Source organism: Vitis vinifera, chromosome 11, assembly GCF_030704535.1.
Source record: "Vitis vinifera cultivar Pinot Noir 40024 chromosome 11, ASM3070453v1".
Classification (NCBI taxonomy): domain Eukaryota; kingdom Viridiplantae; phylum Streptophyta; class Magnoliopsida; order Vitales; family Vitaceae; genus Vitis; species Vitis vinifera.
Window position 1 is genome coordinate 19,712,105 of NC_081815.1, and position 18,613 is coordinate 19,730,717.

Genomic DNA, 18,613 nt, shown 5'->3' on the forward strand with positions numbered 1-18,613 from the left:
GCAATTCCCGAGGTAGAGGAGGCGGAACATCAAAGTGGCAGTGGGTGAATTCGAAATTGGTGTCATTTCGAAGTGGATTTCGAATTCATAAGTTGAATAGATGCAATTCTCGGGGTAGAGGAGGCGGAACATCAAAGTGGCAGTGGGTGAATTCGAAATTGATGTCATTTCGAATTCATAAGTTGAATTTCGAAATCATAAGTTGAATTTCGAAATCATTTCGAAATGACCTTCTAGCTTGGTGCAGTTGTCTTCAAATGGCCATAACTTCTTCATTTCAGCTCCGATTTGAAAACCGTTTGAAGCGTTGGACTCCTGACTTCCCGAGCTTCGAAACAATATATAGTATGTATATAATGGACTCCAGAAAGTGCTCCAAATTTGTCCTCAAAGTCAGAGTATATAATGCCATCAGATTTTTGAGTTCTAAATTTCCATGCAGCTAAATCTTGCTTCATGCCTCATTCCCCATGCTTTCTTGCCTTCTTTCTTACTCCATAATGGTCATTTATCATCCTCCAACCTCATGATATCCTTGTTTTGCCTTTCTTTACGTTCAATGAGTCTTGACTCACTTATTTCCTCATTTAGCCCTTTCTTGATCTTTCAAAATCTAAAGTCATTCAATTTGCACAATTTTCTTCCCTTGAACCTGAGATAAATCTCCAAAGTATAGATTAAACCCATGGCTAGGGCCTTAGCATTGATTTAGGTCAAGTTGGGTGATTTGAATGTCCTTTGGTGCACAAATCATATCGAATATGTGCCATTAGAGCACATATTTTGGCTCCAATCAGTAATCACCTTAGAAGGGGGGTGAATAGGGTGATGGTCTTTTTTAGCAAATTTAAACAAGTGAATGTAAGAGACAATTATATGCAAGTATATAATAAGCAATATATAAACAATTGCATATAAATTAAAGAGTAGAGAAGAGAGAATGCAAACACAAGAGTTTATAGTGGTTCGGCGCAACCCGGCCTACATCCACACTCCTTTAACTTCAATCCCGAGCTTGAGGTTCCACTAATTCAAGGCTTCCAAACCAAGCCTTCAAGCAATACAATTGGATTATGGTTCCAATTCACCTTCTTGGACTTTTGGCTCCAAGCACCATTTACACTTCTCAAGAGATATCCCTCTCTTGAACAACTTCCTCTCAAAGATTTACAAATAAAAGATCTCACAAAAATCCTAGCACAAGAACTTTAAGCTCAAATGATACAAGTAAAACTAGAATTGAAAGGTGCACTAAAGATATGCAAGTTTTGAAATAATGGTGCACTAAAAAATACTCTTCCAAGGCTCAAATATAATCAAGAAAGATTTGAGAAGGTTAAACTATTTAAACAATGAAGTTTGGAGCCTTTTTATAGAAGAGAAAAGTCAAACTAGCCGTTTGGGGGTTCGACCGGTTGATTAGCCGTTAGCATTAAATGCTTGGCAGGTGACCGTTAGCCTCAACCGAACCTCGACCGGTCCTCGATTGGACCTCGACCGGACCTCAACCGGGAAGAGAATTAACTCGACCGGGAAGAGAAGGTCACTGGGAGAGAGAAAAACTTTTTCGCCTCCCTCGACCGGACGACACAACTGGTCGACCGATTCCTCAACCGATTGAACCAGTTGAGCCATTTTTTAGCTCAACACCCAACCTTTTTCAACTTAAAACCTTTTAACACAAGTTTGAAAATCATTTAACATAAGGTTTTAGTTGAAAACATGAAATCATCCAATTCTAAAGATATTTAAAACAATATTACTCTTAGATGATTTTGGTGCATAAATAAATAATGAAATGCATTAAAGTCCTAGTGCACCAACAACCTTACAAAGAGATCTTATGAAGCTTAGGTCTTGAAAAACTCTTTTCTTTGAGGTAGTCTTCTTCTTCATGATTTCTCATTGGCTTGATTTGTCTTTGTGATTACCACTTTGGAAATCATCTTGCCTAATCACACTTGAAATATGATCATTAGTCTCAACCTTATTTTGTTATCATCAAAATCAAGATTAACCAAACTTTGGTTTCACAAAGACATTTTGGTAATTATGTGAGGTTGCATAGAGATTAGTGAACAAGGTCTTGAGATTAGGTTAATTGATTAATTAAATAATCCTGTGAGGTTAATTAATCATTTACGACATATTTTGAGCTAGATTTAGTGACTCAAGTCCTTGGTGGGTTTAAGTCACTTAAGTCTAGTTAGGGAACCCTAAAAATACTCCCTTATGGGTTAGAATTTCACCTCTATAGAAAGAGAGTCATAGTTTCCTTTCTTCTAAAGATCCACCCTTTGGAATGTTAAGATTGAGTTAGAGTTATCTGACGAATTACTATGAAACCACTTTTCATCAAAAGGAATTGATTTGGGAACATCCAAATTGATGGGATAAACACAAACAATGCACAACCAGATTTTATCTCCTTTTGTGAGAACCTAATAGGAATTAATCAAATAGAGCAACAAGAATTCACCCAATCAACAAGTATATGAACACCAACAATTTTTAGCGTGGAAAACCTTCTCCAATGTAAAAAGTAAAAACCACGGGACTTTTAGGCCACTTAAAAACTCCACTAATATAATCAATGGGTTACACAATTGTCTCTTGATAAAACTAGAGGCATTCATCAACCATATCTCAAGACAAAATAATCTTGACGATTTCAACAACTTTGCATAAAGACAATGGAGAAATCTCACCAAACACAACCACTGTTCTCGAACTGAAATATAACTGTTCTGAACTCCAAATCCAATCTTCACCGTACAGAATGAAGATCAATGAGTTCAGAACTTGCTCACCAAAAATCAGCTCAATCGAACCATTGATTAACCTTGATCGGAGCTCATGATCAAAACTGTCCGGATAGAAAACTTACCAAAACAGAGGCTCTATTCTAGGATTGAAAGACGATCGTCTGGAACTCCAAATCCGATCTTCACCGTTCATATTGAATATCAATGAGTCATAAACCTCTCCTCCAAATTTCAGGTCAATCGGCCTACATATGGGATTAAACCTTTGATGAAATCTGGATAGTGAAGAAAAACTCAGTTTTTCTCTCTAACTTCAAAAATGGTGGTTCTCCCCTTATCTCTCTTTTCTCTTTCTACTCTCTTTTTCTTCTACTTTTGGTAGCTGCAAAAAAAAAATTGAAGAAGAAAAAGAAGAGGGATTCTTATATAAAGGCCTAAGAGGTCTTAAATTGGGCTTTTAATTTGGGTCTTCCACATGAGGAAAAACCCATCAAATCTCTCCATTTCCAATTATATGGAGGGACTCGCCATTCCAACGATTGAACAACAAACTTCAAGTTTCTCCCTTGGTAAAGACTTCATTAACATATTTGAGTCATTGTGATCGGTATGTATATTCTCAAGTTCAAACAAGTTGTCATTGAGAGCATTTCTCATCCAATGATACCTCACATCAATGTGCTTCGATCTTGCATGAATGTTAAAATTCTTACTAAGGTGAATGACGATTTGGTTATCACAGTATACTACATAGCGATGCTGCTTAAATCCAAGCTCATGTATGAAACGCTTCATCTACAACAACTCTTTACATGCTTCTGCTGCTGCAATGTACTCTACCTCTGTTGTAGAAAGTGCAACACATTTATGTAGTCTTGATTGCCAAGACACAGCACCTCCTAAGAATATCATCAAATAGCCTGAAGTATACCTTCTATTATCTACATCCTCTGCCATGTCTGAATCAGTGTAGCCAATAAGTACTGGTTTCTCACTTCCAAAAGTGAGTTTCAACTTGAAAGTGCCTCGCAAATATCTCATAATCCACTTGACTACCTCCCAATGTAGTCTTCCTGGATTAGAGAGAAAACGGCTAACAACACCAACTGCATAAGCTATGTCTAGTCTAGTACATACCATGACATACATCAAACTTCCTACTACTGAGGCATGCGAAACTCTTCTCATGTCTTCATTCCCCTTATCTATAAAAGGGTTATGTCTGCTGCTTAGCTTAAAGTGACTAATTAGAGGAGAACTAACCATTTTAGCTTTGCTCATGTTAAATCTTTCAAACACCTTTTCAATATATTGCTCCTGTGACATATACAACTTCTTGGATGCTCTATCTCGCTCAATTCTAATACCATGAATTTTCTTTGTTGGCCCCAAATCCTTCATGGAAAATGATCTACTTAACTGCTTCTTCAGCTTATCAATTCTTGAAACATTTCTACCAATAATCAATATATCATCAACATAGAGCAACAATATAACAAAATCATCATCAGAGAATTTCTGGATAAATACACAATGGTCAGAAGTAGTTTTTCGGTAGCCTTGCTCCCCCATAACTAATTCAAACTTCTTATTCCACTGCCTCGGTGCCTGCTTCAAGCCATAAAGACTTTTCTTCAACTTACACACATAATCCTCTTTTCCTTTTATTGTGAAACTCTCTGGCTATTCCATATAAATTTCTTTATCTAAATCGTCATGGAGAACTGCGGTCTTAACATCCATCTGCTCAATCTCCAGATCAAGACTAGTTGTCAAGCCCAAAACTACACGAATAGACGACATCTTAATAACTGGAGAAAAAATCTCATCAAAATCAATACTTTTCTTTTGACTGAACCCTTTGACAACCAATCTAGATTTGTAACGTGGCTGTGAAGTGTGTTCTTCTTGCTTCACTTTGTAAATCCACCTGTTCTTCAAAACTCTTTTTCCCTTTGGCAACTTGACAAGCTCAAAAGAATGATTCTCATGCAATGACTTCATCTCATCTTGCATAACATCAACTTCATCTTATTTTCATATCTCATGACTTCCTCATAACTTTCAGGTTCTTCCTCATCAGTTAGTAATACATAATCATCAACAAAATACCATGTGGAAGGATGTCAGTCTCTGGTAGACCTCTTGAGTGGAATATCTGGTGGAACCTCTGCTACTGGTGACTGCTCATGAACATCATCATCCATCTTAACATGTGTGGGAGTTTCAACATCACCAATGTCATGTTGGTCATCATGTGTTCATTTTCAACCTGTGTAGGAAGATGTGTCAAAGGAATTGGATCTAAGTTAATCAGATTATCACTATACTAAAACTCTATTGCATCAGTCTTCTCAATGTTTTGTATGGTATGATCTTCCATAAACATAGCATCTCAGCTTCTTACAAGCTTTTTCTGCACCGAATCATAAAACTTGTAACCAAGCTCATCCTGACCATAGCCAATGAATACACAAGGTCTTGTCTTAGCATCAAGCTTAGACCTCTCATCTTTTGAAATGTGCACAAAAGCCTTGTATCCAAAGACGCATAAGTGATCATAAGAGATTTCATAATCTGACCAAATTCTACCCGGAACATCAAATTCTAAAGGAACACATGGTGTAAGATTGAGAACATGTACAACAGTATTTAAAGCCTCACCCCAAAAGGATCTTAGCAACTGTGACTGCGAAAGTAAACATTTCACCCTTTCAACCAATGTTCTATTCATTCTCTCAGCCAATCCATTCAATTGAGGAGTCTTAGGAGGTGTCTTTTGATGTCGAATATCATGTTGTTTACAATACTCATCAAAAGGACCAGAATACTCACCCCTATTATTAGTTCGGATGCATTTCAATTTTTCACCAGATTGTCTCTCAACAAGAGCATGAAATTGTTTAAACACCTCTAACACTTGGTCTTTTGTTTTCAAGGTATACACCCAAATCTTTCTTGGATGATCATCTATAAAAGTCACAAATTATAGAGATCCACCAAGTGTTTTTGTTTTCATAGGACCACACACATTAGAATACACTAAATTAAGCATACTTGGCTTCCTTGTATGGCGGTATGTTTTGAATGCAACTCTGGTCTGCTTTCCTACTAAGTAATGAGCACACCTTTTCAAAGATCCATTTTTCATACCAGAAAAAAGATTCTTCTTAGCCAAAATCATCAAGACCTTCTTACTCATGTGACTGAGCCTGTTGTGCCAAAGCTCAACCGTGCTATCTTCATTCACTGCATTGATACTGGAATCAATTACTCTTGTATGCATCAAATACAATGAGGAACACTTCTTTCCTTTTGCTACCACCATAGAACCTTTGGTGAGCTTCCACTGACTATCACGAAAGGTGTTGCAGAACCCTTCATCATCAAGCTTACCTATGGAGATTAAATTCATGCGGATATCCAGAATGTGTTTGACATTCTTCAAAATCAACACAATACCATTACTAGTCTCCAAACGCACATCTCCCATACTAATGGCTTTAGTCGAGCCATCATTACTCATCCTAACACTTCCAAAATCACCGGATGTGTAGGATGTAAAGAAATCTTTCCAATGTGTAGCATGGATTGAGGCACCGCTATCAATCACCCAACTGGTCCCCTGGCAAGCAAAATTAACGACATCACTATCATAAACAATAAGAAAATCTGAAGTGGTAGTGGCAACTCAATCATCTTCACCACCATTGTCATTCTTCTTGTCCTTCACTTTCCCTTGTTTTATATCTATCTTCAATTGGCAACAATACTTCCTTATATGCCCTTTCAAAATGGCAATAGTGACACTCAACATTGGCAAACTTGTTAGTCTTGTTTTTGCTTCTATCTCTGTTCTCCGGACCTCTACTCTTACTCCTCCTCTTCTTTTCAATAACTAGGACATTTGACTGTGAAGAAAAACCCTGTGACTTTCTTCTCATCTCTTCATTCAGAACACAACTCTTAACCAAATCCATATTCATAGTACCATTTGGGGCTAAGTTAGACAAAGAAGTTCTAAACGTCTCCCACGAGTCTGGCAATGTACCAAGAAGCCACAACCCTTGCACCTCTTCCTTAAACTTGATATTCATTCTAGCCAATCGATTAATAATACCTTGGAATGTATTCAAGTGATCTGTCATAAGAGTTCCATCTTGATACTTCAAGCTAATCATCTTCTTGATCAGAAACAATTTATTGTTACCATTTTTTCAAGCATATAACTGTTCAAGCTTGTTCCATAGACTCCGTGCATGTTTCTCTTCACTAACATGATTGACAACATTATCATTTACCCACTGTCTGATATAACCACAAACTTGCCGATGAAGTAAATTCCAGTTTGCATCAGTTTTATTTTTTGGCTTTTTAGAAACAAACACAGGCAAATAATAATCCTTCACATACAATAAGTCTTTCATATTTCCTTTCCAAACATGATAATTGAAGTCATTCAAGGGGTGTTTGGTACACAGGAATAGGGAGTGGGACTAGACATCTCATTCTTTTTATCTCTTATTCCTATGTTTGGATAAATGTTAAGAAGACAAAAATTGAATAAAAAATTATTCAGGTAGAAATCAAATCCAACTTATAAGTCAAATTTGAATTCATTAAAAGTAAGTGGTATTCTGATTCATTAAACCCATTTGATAATATAAAATAACCTAAATTTACTATTTTACCCTCTCATCTTATTCTTCAAGTTTGATACTTATCTTTTTTGCAAAGCTAGAGACCCATTCATCATCTACTTTTTATGCAACAAGTGATTCTCTCAAACTAAATCAATAAAACCTTCCACGACATTTAGAAAAAAAATTCAATTTCTAATTTAAATATTATAATTTCGGATATGATACTTGTTGAAAATTAGAACGAAAATTGAATTCTTTTATTTCCTTTTTTGGAAATAGGAAAAACATTTGCTACCTTTGAGAATTTAAATATTATAATAAATATATTCTTTTTCTTTTTTTTGGTAAAAATATAATTTTATAACTACCTAAGCATGACAAATTATTCAAAGTTTTAATAAAAATAATAATTGAATATTTGTACATTAAGGTTATATGATTTTTTATGGTTAATTTTTTATTTACGAGTATATATAGATTTTTTAGTTTTATTATTTAATAACAAAAAAAGCTCTCAAATTTTATTTTTTAAAATAAAAAAAAAATTTAAATTATATAGAAGGATATTATTGTAAATTTATTTCATTTTCATTTCCATTCCTATTATTATCAAACATTGGAATGGAAACAAATACTCATTCTAATCTTGCATTTCTAAGTTCATCCAAATGCTAGAAATGGAATCATCAAATTCATTTTTATCCACTAAGAAATAGGAATGGAAACAAAATATTCATTTCCATTCCCTATTCCAACGTACCAAACACCCCCTCAGAGTAATCATTCTACTTGTATTGCTTTCTATTGTTCTACACAAGACACATATTATCTTGAACAAATGCTCTGATACCACTTAGATTGGATAAACACAAACAATGCACAACTAGATTTTATCATCTCTTGTGAGAACCTAATAGGAATCAATCAAATAGAGCAACAAGAATTCACTCAATCAACAAGTATATAAACACCAACAATTTTTAGTGTGGAAAACCTTCTCCAATGTGAGAAGTAAAAATCACGGACCCCTTAGGCCACTTAAAAACTCTACTAATATAATCAATGGACTACACAATTCTCTCTAAATAAAACTAGAGACATACATCAACCATATCTTAAGACAAATTAATCTTGGCAATTTCAACAACTTTGCATAAAGACAATGGATAAATATCACCAAACACAACCACTGTTCTTAGACTGAAAGATGACCGTTCGGAACTCCAAATCCAATCTCCATCGTTTAGATTGAAGATCAATGAGTCACAAACCTCTCCTCCAAATTTCAAGTCGATCGGCCCACAAACGAAGCGGAATCGGACCTTTGATGAAATCTGGACAGTGAAGAAACACTGAGTTTTTCTCTCTAACTTAAAAAATGGTGGTTCTCCCATTCTCTATTTTTTTTTCTAATTCTATTCTCTTTTTCTTCTACCTCCGGTGGCTGCAAAAAAAAAAATTTGGAAGAAGAAGAAGAAGATGGATTCTTCTTCTAACCCTTTTATATAAAGGCCTATGAGGCCTTAAATTTTGGGCTTTTAATTTGACCTTTTATATGAGGAAAAACTCAACACAAATCACAGGTAGAGTTTTCTAAAGTATTGTTAATATAAATCCTTATGATAAAAATTGTATTTTTTTTCCTTCAATTGTTAAGGTCTAGAAGCTTAAGGGAGTATTTATATACTTAACCTGAATCTAGGATAAGGAATAGAGTGATCTTCTATTCCTTTCAATGGTGACATTGTCATAATTTAATTTACCACTAATATTTTAGATAATTTTCCATATTTGGATTGTGGTTTCGTAAGGATAATTTCTTATTAACATACTTTTTTGGGTTTGATTATTAATTCAAACAAATTTTGTTATTAGCATATTGTTAATGGTTTTAGTTTGTCGGGTGGGGGGTGTTTCAAAAGTAATAAGAAATATTCAAGATCATTTAAAATATTTCAAAAGTAGTGAAAAAAATATTCATCACAATTATAAATTTTAAAATAAAATAGATAATTGTTTATTTTGAAAATACTAAAACAAATCATAGCCATAAATTAAAGTTAGTTAAGGGCAAAGTTTCAAAGGAGGAGAGAGACATCCAAAGAGGATGAGGGGCTGAAAGACCCAAAGATTCTTCTAATATTTTGTTCCCTTTCCAAAAAATGAAATAAACAAAGCTTTTTCATAATAAAATTTTTATATAAATTAGATTATTATCCATTTTATAATTATTATTAATTGAAAGAAAAATACAAGGAATGTGACTACAAAATAACCAAAATCCACGTATTCTACTTTTATTTTATTTATTTATTTGATTTTGATGTGTCATCGCTGACTCACACCTTGATCCAAAATAGTTGTAGTTAGTTCAACTTAATTGGATAAGCCTTCGTACTTTTCCTCAAAAGCCTATTCCCATTGACAAAATCATTACCTTACACGTGGTCACCCATTGATCTCCCATCCACCAATCAACTAGGTGACCAGGCGGTAATGTTATCACTACCGTTGCAATTATAATATTTTAATCATCTCGGAAAGTCCTAAAAGTGCAAACAAAATCAGTGACAAAGTGAAAAGACATATTAGTCCTCAATTTTCCAATTATGTTTTTTTTTTATTGTAATCTTAATATTATTATCATAATAATAATAAATTCCAACCTCCTAAATAGTAAATACAAGCTGGTCACAAAAAGAAAATATATATATATATATATATTTTTTTTTTTCTCATAAAAATAAAAAGAAAAAATCTTTGACCATCTCACTACTATTTTGAAATAATATTATCTCTTCTAAAATCTTGCTAAAAAAATAGTAAGTGAAGATTATATTTCTTTTTATGAATAAACTAAATAATATATGATATTTTAAATAAATTAGAGATAAATGTAGTTTAGTTGATAAGTTGAATTGGCTAAAAAGCGATAATTAAACTATTAATACAACTATTTGAAATGTATAAAATAAAATTCCCATTAAATTAATTAACTATATAAGTTGCATAATTTCGATGGGGCAAAATCGAGAAATAAGGGAGATAAAATGACACGTGTGAATGACGTGAGGTACGTCCTTATCCTTGAAAAATTCATTAATCTTTTGAATTTCCAAAATTCATCTCGAAATTTGATTATATATGCAGAGGAGACAAGGGTTGGTTGATTTAGTTTTGTTTTTATCCACAGGAGTTGAAGCTTTTTCAGTGTCAATTTTATTCTTCTCTGTAAGTTTCTTGTAATTCTCAAAAACATTTAAGAGATTCAGTTCCCTAAGGACTGATCCTTATCTTCTATATGAGTTTATAAACGCAATAACCCACAAGGGTTTAGATCACTGGTTGTGAAAAACCTTCTGGGTAATGGCCAAGAAAGCCTATGAAATTTTTTTTTAATGGATTATTGTGATTTTTGGTTGATGGGTTTTGATTCTTTTGAAGGGACGAAGTAGACATGAAACATATATCTGGGTCTTTATTTCTATGCGTGTGTGATTGATGGGTTGCGTTTGCTTTTTGAGTTGCAGGAGTAGATTGGATGAGATAAAAGAGAGAAAGATGATGGCTGGGAAGGTTTTTTTGTTTCTTCTTTGTTTAAATGTGGTCTCGTTTGCAGTGGTAAAGAATCCCTTTTTCTATTTTTTTAGTTGTTTTTCTTTTTGATTTGATGCAATCATTTTTTTATTATAATAAAAACAACCGTAATCGATCTGTATTCTGTTTTTAATTTGGCAATGCCTACTTCAGAGATTTTAAAAACGAGAATAGAAAATAGAGCATCCAGACGTGTTCTTTTTAGTGGCCAATGCTCGTCTTTTAGCCAAAATTTCCTTATTCTGAATTCTAAAGTCTGTTTGGTTTGTGAGAAAATAGGGAGGCAGATAAACAAAACTAAAATCTAGGAACAGAATCTTCCTTTCATTGTTGAGTAATTACTCCTCACATTTTCTCAACATCTACCTTAAAGTGCAACAAAAAAAATTGAAGCTTTTCATATGATTAACCCCATCAAGTGCCTTATATTTAATATTAATGAAAATCATGCTTAAGATCCGTACACCGTTTTTTATTCTGAATATGTCAATAGATTTTGATCCTTCAATCAAGATGATTTCCTGCAGTGTAATTGTTTTCTTGTTGTGTTTACTATAAAGATAATATCATAATAAAACATGCAATTTCTAAAGCATGAAATTAGAAATTAAATTTGTAATGAACAAATGGGTTGGGGTCCTTGATTGCGTGAATTGCATTGATTCACTTCATGTTAGCAGTCGATTACTTCTTTGGAATAGGGGAAAAGGGAGTGAATTGTTGGAACCCAAAAATTTTAATGGAGAGGGAACTGAGGTGAGCCAAATCCTTTCTTCTATGTTGGTCTTTGATTTCATTAATCTTGTGCAGATTGCTTCCAGTCCACAAACTTGCCCTGCTGATGATGTTAGTAGCAAATGTGGTGCTTCAGATGAATGGGAAGGGGAATTTTTCCCCGGGATTCCCAAAATTAAATATGAGGTAAAACAGGGTTAAGACCTATTTGTCCTGGAATATTAAAACATCATCTGCTTCATCTCTATGCACTGGTTGTGTTTTAAAAAAGTTAATACCGAGGCTCAAATTCTATGTGGATCTGTCTCTGCAATCCCTTTGCTCCACTAATTCCTTTTTTCCTGAAAAATTGTGGGAATTGCTTGCTTTCAGGGTCCTTCAAGCAAGAATCCTCTTTCATACAAGTGGTATAATGCAGATGAGGAAATTCTTGGGAAGAAAATGAAGGTTGGTTTCTTTTCTTTTCTTTTCTTTTCTTTTCTTTTTTTTTTTCTTTTTTTTTTTTGCCTCAGATTTATTTTATCAACTAAATTGCAATTACCAATAAAGTTGTTAATGTCAATAGGATTGGATGAGATTCAGTGTTGCATTTTGGCACACATTCCGTGGAACCGGAGGTGATCCATTTGGTGCACCTACAAAGTTTTGGCCATGGGAAGATGGTACTGATTCATTGGCTATGGCCAAGAGAAGAAGTAAGTTGAATCTATATTGTTCTTCCATTTATTAATTGTTGGAAAATAGTGTATAACATGACCGATCTTTTTCCTCTATTAAATACAACTTAGTGAGAGCCAACTTTGAGTTCATTGAAAAGCTTGGAGTCGATCTATGGTGCTTCCATGACAGGGATATAGCCCCTGATGGTAAAACCCTGGAGGTGAGTCAATTTTCAAGATTATTTATTGCCATGATGATAGTTTTTAAGATTCAATATCAGAAATGAGGGGAATGTCGGTTGCTTACATGTTTGAATTCCTGGAAAGAATGAAAATGTTTTTGTTATATATCCTTTCCATACTCTTGAAATTTGCATAAGTGATCATATTTGATAAATGATGCTTGTTACAGGAAGCTAATGCAAACTTGGATGAAGTGGTCGCCCTAGCTAAAGAGCTTCAGGTAATTTCTTCATCCATGAATGGGTATGTAGTCATACACATGATTATATATCATACATCAAGTAGACACACTATTTACATCTTTGTTCTCCATCTACCTCCTTATGCATGCCAGTTAGTTGAGCTCCATTGATGATCAAGTGCTATAAACCCTTGCTGAAGTGGTTTGAATATGTATGCTTGTTGCTTTATGTGATATTACTTTTTTAAAAGGAGAGAGATTTGAGGGTGGGTAGTGTCATACCATTAGCAGCATTTTTAAAGAAGTCTCCATTCCTAATGCCTGAAAAGGGCACCAAGTTTAATCTGAGGTGTTCTAGTTAGGGGTTCCTGATTTACTGGAGGAAGAAGAGAATACAGGAAACCAATGTATTTTCTGGGCTGTCTGACAATGCTGCTGCTACCTAACATTTTTTATTGCATTGATCACACCTGCATTCATGGATGGCCAGTTCAACTGAATGGCCATGCTGTTGTCACTTTCTTTGGATGCCAATATGTTTGATATGTCCAATCTTTGTCAGGCCTGATACCTATACTTCCCTTGCATCTTTACAGGGAAAAAAGATCCATCCTTTGTGGGGTACAGCTCAGTTGTTCCATCATCCTCGCTATATGCATGGTGGTGCTACTAGGTAATTTTTGTTTAATCCTTGTTTGAATGTAATCTGCCTGTCAATGGGCTTATATTTTTTAATCTTGCTTTGCAGCTCTGAAGTTGCTGTGTATGCTTATGCTGCCGCTCAAGTCAAGAAAGCCATGGAGGTGGGTGGTAGTGTGCAAGCAATCTTTACAAAAAGAGCCATGTGGATATAAATTGTGCCTATAGTATTGCTGTTTCAGCTGGAATCTAACAGTGCTAATTTACACATTCTACAGGTTACACATTATTTAGGTGGAGAAAACTATGTTTTCTGGGGTGGTCGAGAAGGTTATCAAACTCTATTGAACACAGATATGGGAAGAGAGCTTGATCATTTGGTACATTTATTGGACATCCGTTTTGTTATTGTTCTCTTTTATATTACGTGAACTCTTTCCTCCCTTGGTACAAAATTTGGTACTTTAATATCGGTATTAGAAGATTTTTTATTTTTATGAGATTTGTTAGATCTTAGCTTCACTCATTATGTTTTCTTGTAATTTTTATTTTTTTTCTTGGTTTAAAGGTGTATGTCTGTTGTTTTGTCTATAAAAACAGGCAAGGTTTCTTGAAGCTGCTGCTGCATATAAGAAGAAGATTGGGTTTAATGGTACACTTTCTGTCCATTTCTTCCCTAAACATTTTATGTGATTAATATTATGAATTGATCGTCCAAGAAATCAGTCAGTCTAAAGTGGAGGAAATATTTTAAGTTGGATGGGAAAGACACTAAATAGATTTGGTTTTCTTTTTTCACTACTATTATTGTTATTATAATCACTTCTCCAGGGAATTAAATTTGCTTCTTTCTATTGTTCTTGCCAGGGACTCTTTTGATTGAACCCAAGCCTCAAGAACCTACAAAACACCAGTATTCTTCTTAACTAGTTCTTATAATTGATAGAGCAGCTAGCATTCGCATGTATGTTTACAGTATGTAATAATGTGGCAGGTATGACTGGGATGCTGCAACCACCGCTAATTTCTTACGAAAATATGGTCTTATAGGTGATATTCGCAATCCCCTCTTTATTCTATTCTGACAATATTGCATTCATTCTGGACTAAAATCATTTGCGATTAATTTCGAAATATACTAGGCTTTAAAATTGGCAATCTATCATGAACTGAGTTTTAGAATTTCCTATCGAGCTCCTTTAGTTTTTTTATTATTCTAAGGGTATGCTAGTTATACTATAAATTGTTTTGTTATTCTTTTGTTTACTTAAAGTTGAGCCTTTCCAGAGCATCTGGCATTTTAAATGAGATTATATTTACACATTGGAGTTTATCCTAATCTTTTTATGTCCAAACTAAACTTCAGATTGATACTTTCTGAACACTTTGAATAGTTTTATTTTATGAGACTTTGAAGCTTTTTTCCATTGGGTAACTGCTGGGCATAAAATGTTGGTGGTGATGGTGGTGTGTGTTGTGATTTTTTAAATACTTTTGTTTATTGTTTGTCAATGGAATTAGTTCTGGCTCATGAAATCTGATGATAGGTTAACAGACCAAATTTCTTGTATACATTTTCCTTGCTTATTCATGAGGAAACTAAAATGTTAAGGTACAAATTCATTAAATTCCTGGTTTCAGTAAGAATTTGTTACAGTTATTTTAGATTTAAGGTTAATTTAGGATTATTAAACTTGTCGCCTTCATCATGGGGTGTGGTGGCAGCTGCAATTCATGTCAGACATGTTTATGGCTCCAAGATGCAAGGGTGGTGTGTTTTCGATATGTCCCCTATTATTAAAAAAAAATTAGTTCACAAATTTGCTGAATTATATCTTTGTATAGACATCCTATAAAAGGTATGTTCTCAAAAAAAATGAAATGGGGATTCATGGAGAGATAAGATACAGCCTTTTTTCAACACTGGGCGCATGGAATATTTTCTGTTTCTGGCTTTGAGTATCATATATTTGAGTTTGTTTAATATCTTTTTATGGAATAGGTACTTCAAAGAGAACAATATTACACCTTTATCCATAAACCTTAAACTTGCCTTAATTGATTTATTTGTCATGGAAGCTTTGACACTATCTATTGAACACCCAAGAAATATTACAATCAAATACTGTACTGAGTGCTTCTTAACCTATTTTTATCCATTCTGTTCTTTGGTAGGGGAATTTAAGCTCAACATTGAATGCAACCATGCAACCCTATCTGGTCACAGGTTTGTCCTATAATTTTGTTTCAAGCTTTTCTAATGTCTTGCCTGCATGTTTGTAGCTTTTTCTTGATAATCACTTAAGGATAAAACTACTTCTTTATGAACTTTACTATGTGTGTACCATGCAGCTGTCATCATGAGCTTGAGACTGCAAGACTCAATGGTTTACTGGGAAATATTGATGCTAACACTGGCGACCCTCAAATTGGTATTACTGTCTACATAAACTGCTTTTCTAGAATTTTTACTTTTCTTTTGCCATTTTACAGGCTTGACATAAATTAGTATATTCTGATTATGAGATTGTAACCTATAGCTGTTGTTTCATGAATGCAGGTTGGGACACAGATCAGTTCCTTACAGATATAGCTGAGGCAACCATGGTTATGCTCAGTGTGGTCCGAAATGTATGTCAACTCGTTGCTGATGATTTTTCTTCTACTTTTTTTTTTGGGGGGTTAAAAAACATTAACTGGTACTACCTTTTTTTCATTGACAGGGAGGGCTGGCCCCTGGAGGATTCAACTTTGATGCCAAATTGTAAGTTTCTTTCTTTTTTGTTTATATGGACCTTATTTTTATAATGTTGTTTGTTTGTTTGTTTGTTTGTTTTTTCAATACTTCTTATGCCTCTGGAGATTACCATACTATCTTCATTTTTTTTTATGAATTTTAGGCGAAGGGAGAGCACTGATGTTGAGGATCTCTTCATTTCTCACATTAGTGGAATGGACACCCTGGCCCGTGGTCTCCGAAATGTTGCTAAATTAATTGAGGTGATATAACTCACTCTTTTCAGCTAGCAACTCCCAACTTCTTTTATTATGATATTACTTTCATTTTAATGACCATAACAGTAATGGTTTTTTGTTTTTTGTCCTGAAAAAAAGGATGGCTCTTTGGAGAATCTTGTTCGCAAGCGATATCAGAGTTTTGACACTGAAATCGGGGCTCAAATAGAGGTAATATATCATTGTTTTCTTTTTCTTTTGCTTTTATAGCTTTATGTCTTCCATTGGAGGATAATGCCCAGTATGCACTTATGCAACCTCCGAACAGGCTGGTAAGGCTGATTTTGAAATGCTAGAGAAGAAAGCCATGGAATGGGGAGAGCCAAAGGTTCCTTCTGCGAAGCAGGTATAACTTGAAGTATAAGATTCCTATTTTAATTTTCTGCTTATGACAGTCGCATAGCAATCTGTGATCTGTGGCCGTTTGGCCTGTGTAAAGATGACTGTTGCCCTGTCAAAATTGGATCTTAAGAAAAGAACCAAAAACTACTGACACAACTAGAGCAGAGTTTTGCATTTTCCAGACAATGGTATGCCCTTAGTCCTCCCTAATGCTCTGTCATTACCTTTCATTTCTGTTCCCATCTTTCTTCAGCATCTACACCCAAAATGCCTCTCTCTAATCCAACCCAATTGTGTTTCTGGACAATACAAAGACTGTAAATTCAATGAAGAACACTTCCTCATTAAACCACTCCGTAAAATCTCCCTGTTCAAGTTGAACTACATTCTGTACAAAATCTTTTGTGTTCTCTTTCACTTTCTTTACCTCTCCTCCCCTGAAATTCCCCTTGTTCAAGGACATGCGATTTTTCTTTCTTCTTTGCTCATGATTTTTATTAGTAGTAAAGTGAGACCAGCCTTTTTGGCCAACTAACCCCTTTTTAATGAAACAACCCCTCATCAAACCAAACTTTTCTAGGAACCTTTCAGTCCAGAGAAGATCTTCTTTCTTTCCCTTGTGAGATATAGTTTTTCAGATATCCTTTCCTTTTCCAGTCCATTTGATTTTGATTTAAGTATGCATGCCATGCTAAGACTGCAGGTCCATAGTTTGAAGCCACTGATCTTCCTCGAGTTATAGGATCTAATAAGTAATTTTTATTATGTTGCAGGAACTTGCGGAGATGATATTCCAATCTGCACTGTAGAAAGCAGCATGTTACAAGCTTTTATTTTTCTATTTAGTATTGGAGTCTATCAATAATATAGGAGCAACCATGAAGTTGAAATTGAGTCAGTCTTCTCGTTCTAGGACATTGATGAACTGATTCAGGGAATGGAACCTGTTCATATTAAGGGGGGGGGGGGCATAGAGCAGTTTTACTTTCTACTTCCATCGGAAAGAGCTCATGTATCTCAGCCTTTTGGCTACGGGCAAGTATTGAGCACATTTTACATGTTATTTCACAGCTTTCATGGTGAAAAGCTTTTCATTAGATGTTCATATTAAATTTTCATAACAGAGTATACAAGTCTTGACTGAAATAAAATCAGAGCTCACTTGTCACAGGAGTAAACATGGATTTTTTAGTACTCTTCTACCATCTTTTGGGATAGTTATGGACTGTTTGGGTGGGAGAAAATGTAGAGAGTTGGAAGTTGGTTTCTTGTATATTTTATAAGGCTTTTGGATTTGTTTGGCTCCCTAGAAAATGCAAGAGGTTTTCATGCTTGGGGGAAATCCAGCCAGTAAGATTAAAACCCATATTGGGTAATGTGTTTCTTGTAACATCCTCCTTTCGGGGTCATTTTGAGATGACAAAAGAGCTAATCAGTATAACCTGAAGAATGTTCAATTCAACAACAATTCAATGTTGGAATGGTTTTTGATAGAAAGGGTTTCTTTAAAATTTGTTATAAATCAGATCAGGAGTCTATGGTATAAAAATTGGATTATTTTATTTTATTTATTTGTGCAAATAAAAAAAATGAAAAAAAAATTCTACTGCTTTCTATAAGAATGAACCGGTTGATTTGTCCAAATTAAGGTAAAATGTTGAAGAGAGATGAGCAGACACTGAGACGCTACACTCAATAATACTTGTCTTGAATGTAGGGACCCCTCCTCCTGAGAACACGTGCCACGCACCTCATGGTAACACGTGGCACGCATTATCATCCGGATCACCCCTA

At 34.6% G+C, this 18,613-nt stretch overlaps 1 protein-coding gene across 2 annotated transcripts; it reads left to right on the forward strand.

The window, feature by feature from the left end:
- The first annotated feature begins 10,511 nt into the window (after positions 1 to 10,511).
- On the forward strand, positions 10,512 to 17,997 carry LOC100254769 (xylose isomerase). Of its 2 annotated transcripts, none has more exons than XM_010658499.3 (21): positions 10,512 to 10,639; positions 10,939 to 11,029; positions 11,816 to 11,926; positions 12,113 to 12,187; positions 12,306 to 12,435; positions 12,529 to 12,620; positions 12,812 to 12,862; positions 13,420 to 13,496; positions 13,572 to 13,626; positions 13,741 to 13,842; positions 14,063 to 14,114; positions 14,330 to 14,375; positions 14,457 to 14,512; positions 15,638 to 15,689; positions 15,815 to 15,894; positions 16,023 to 16,093; positions 16,186 to 16,226; positions 16,363 to 16,462; positions 16,577 to 16,648; positions 16,746 to 16,823; positions 17,593 to 17,997. In XM_010658499.3, exons 2-21 carry the CDS (start codon positions 10,970 to 10,972, stop codon positions 17,626 to 17,628), a joined length of 1,437 nt encoding a protein of 478 aa, XP_010656801.1. In that variant the 5' UTR covers positions 10,512 to 10,639; positions 10,939 to 10,969; the 3' UTR covers positions 17,629 to 17,997. The 2 variants fall into 2 exon arrangements, with proteins under 2 accessions (XP_010656801.1, XP_002277520.2); XM_002277484.5 differs by having other exon boundaries at positions 10,624 to 10,771.
- The last annotated feature ends 616 nt before the right edge of the window (positions 17,998 to 18,613 follow it).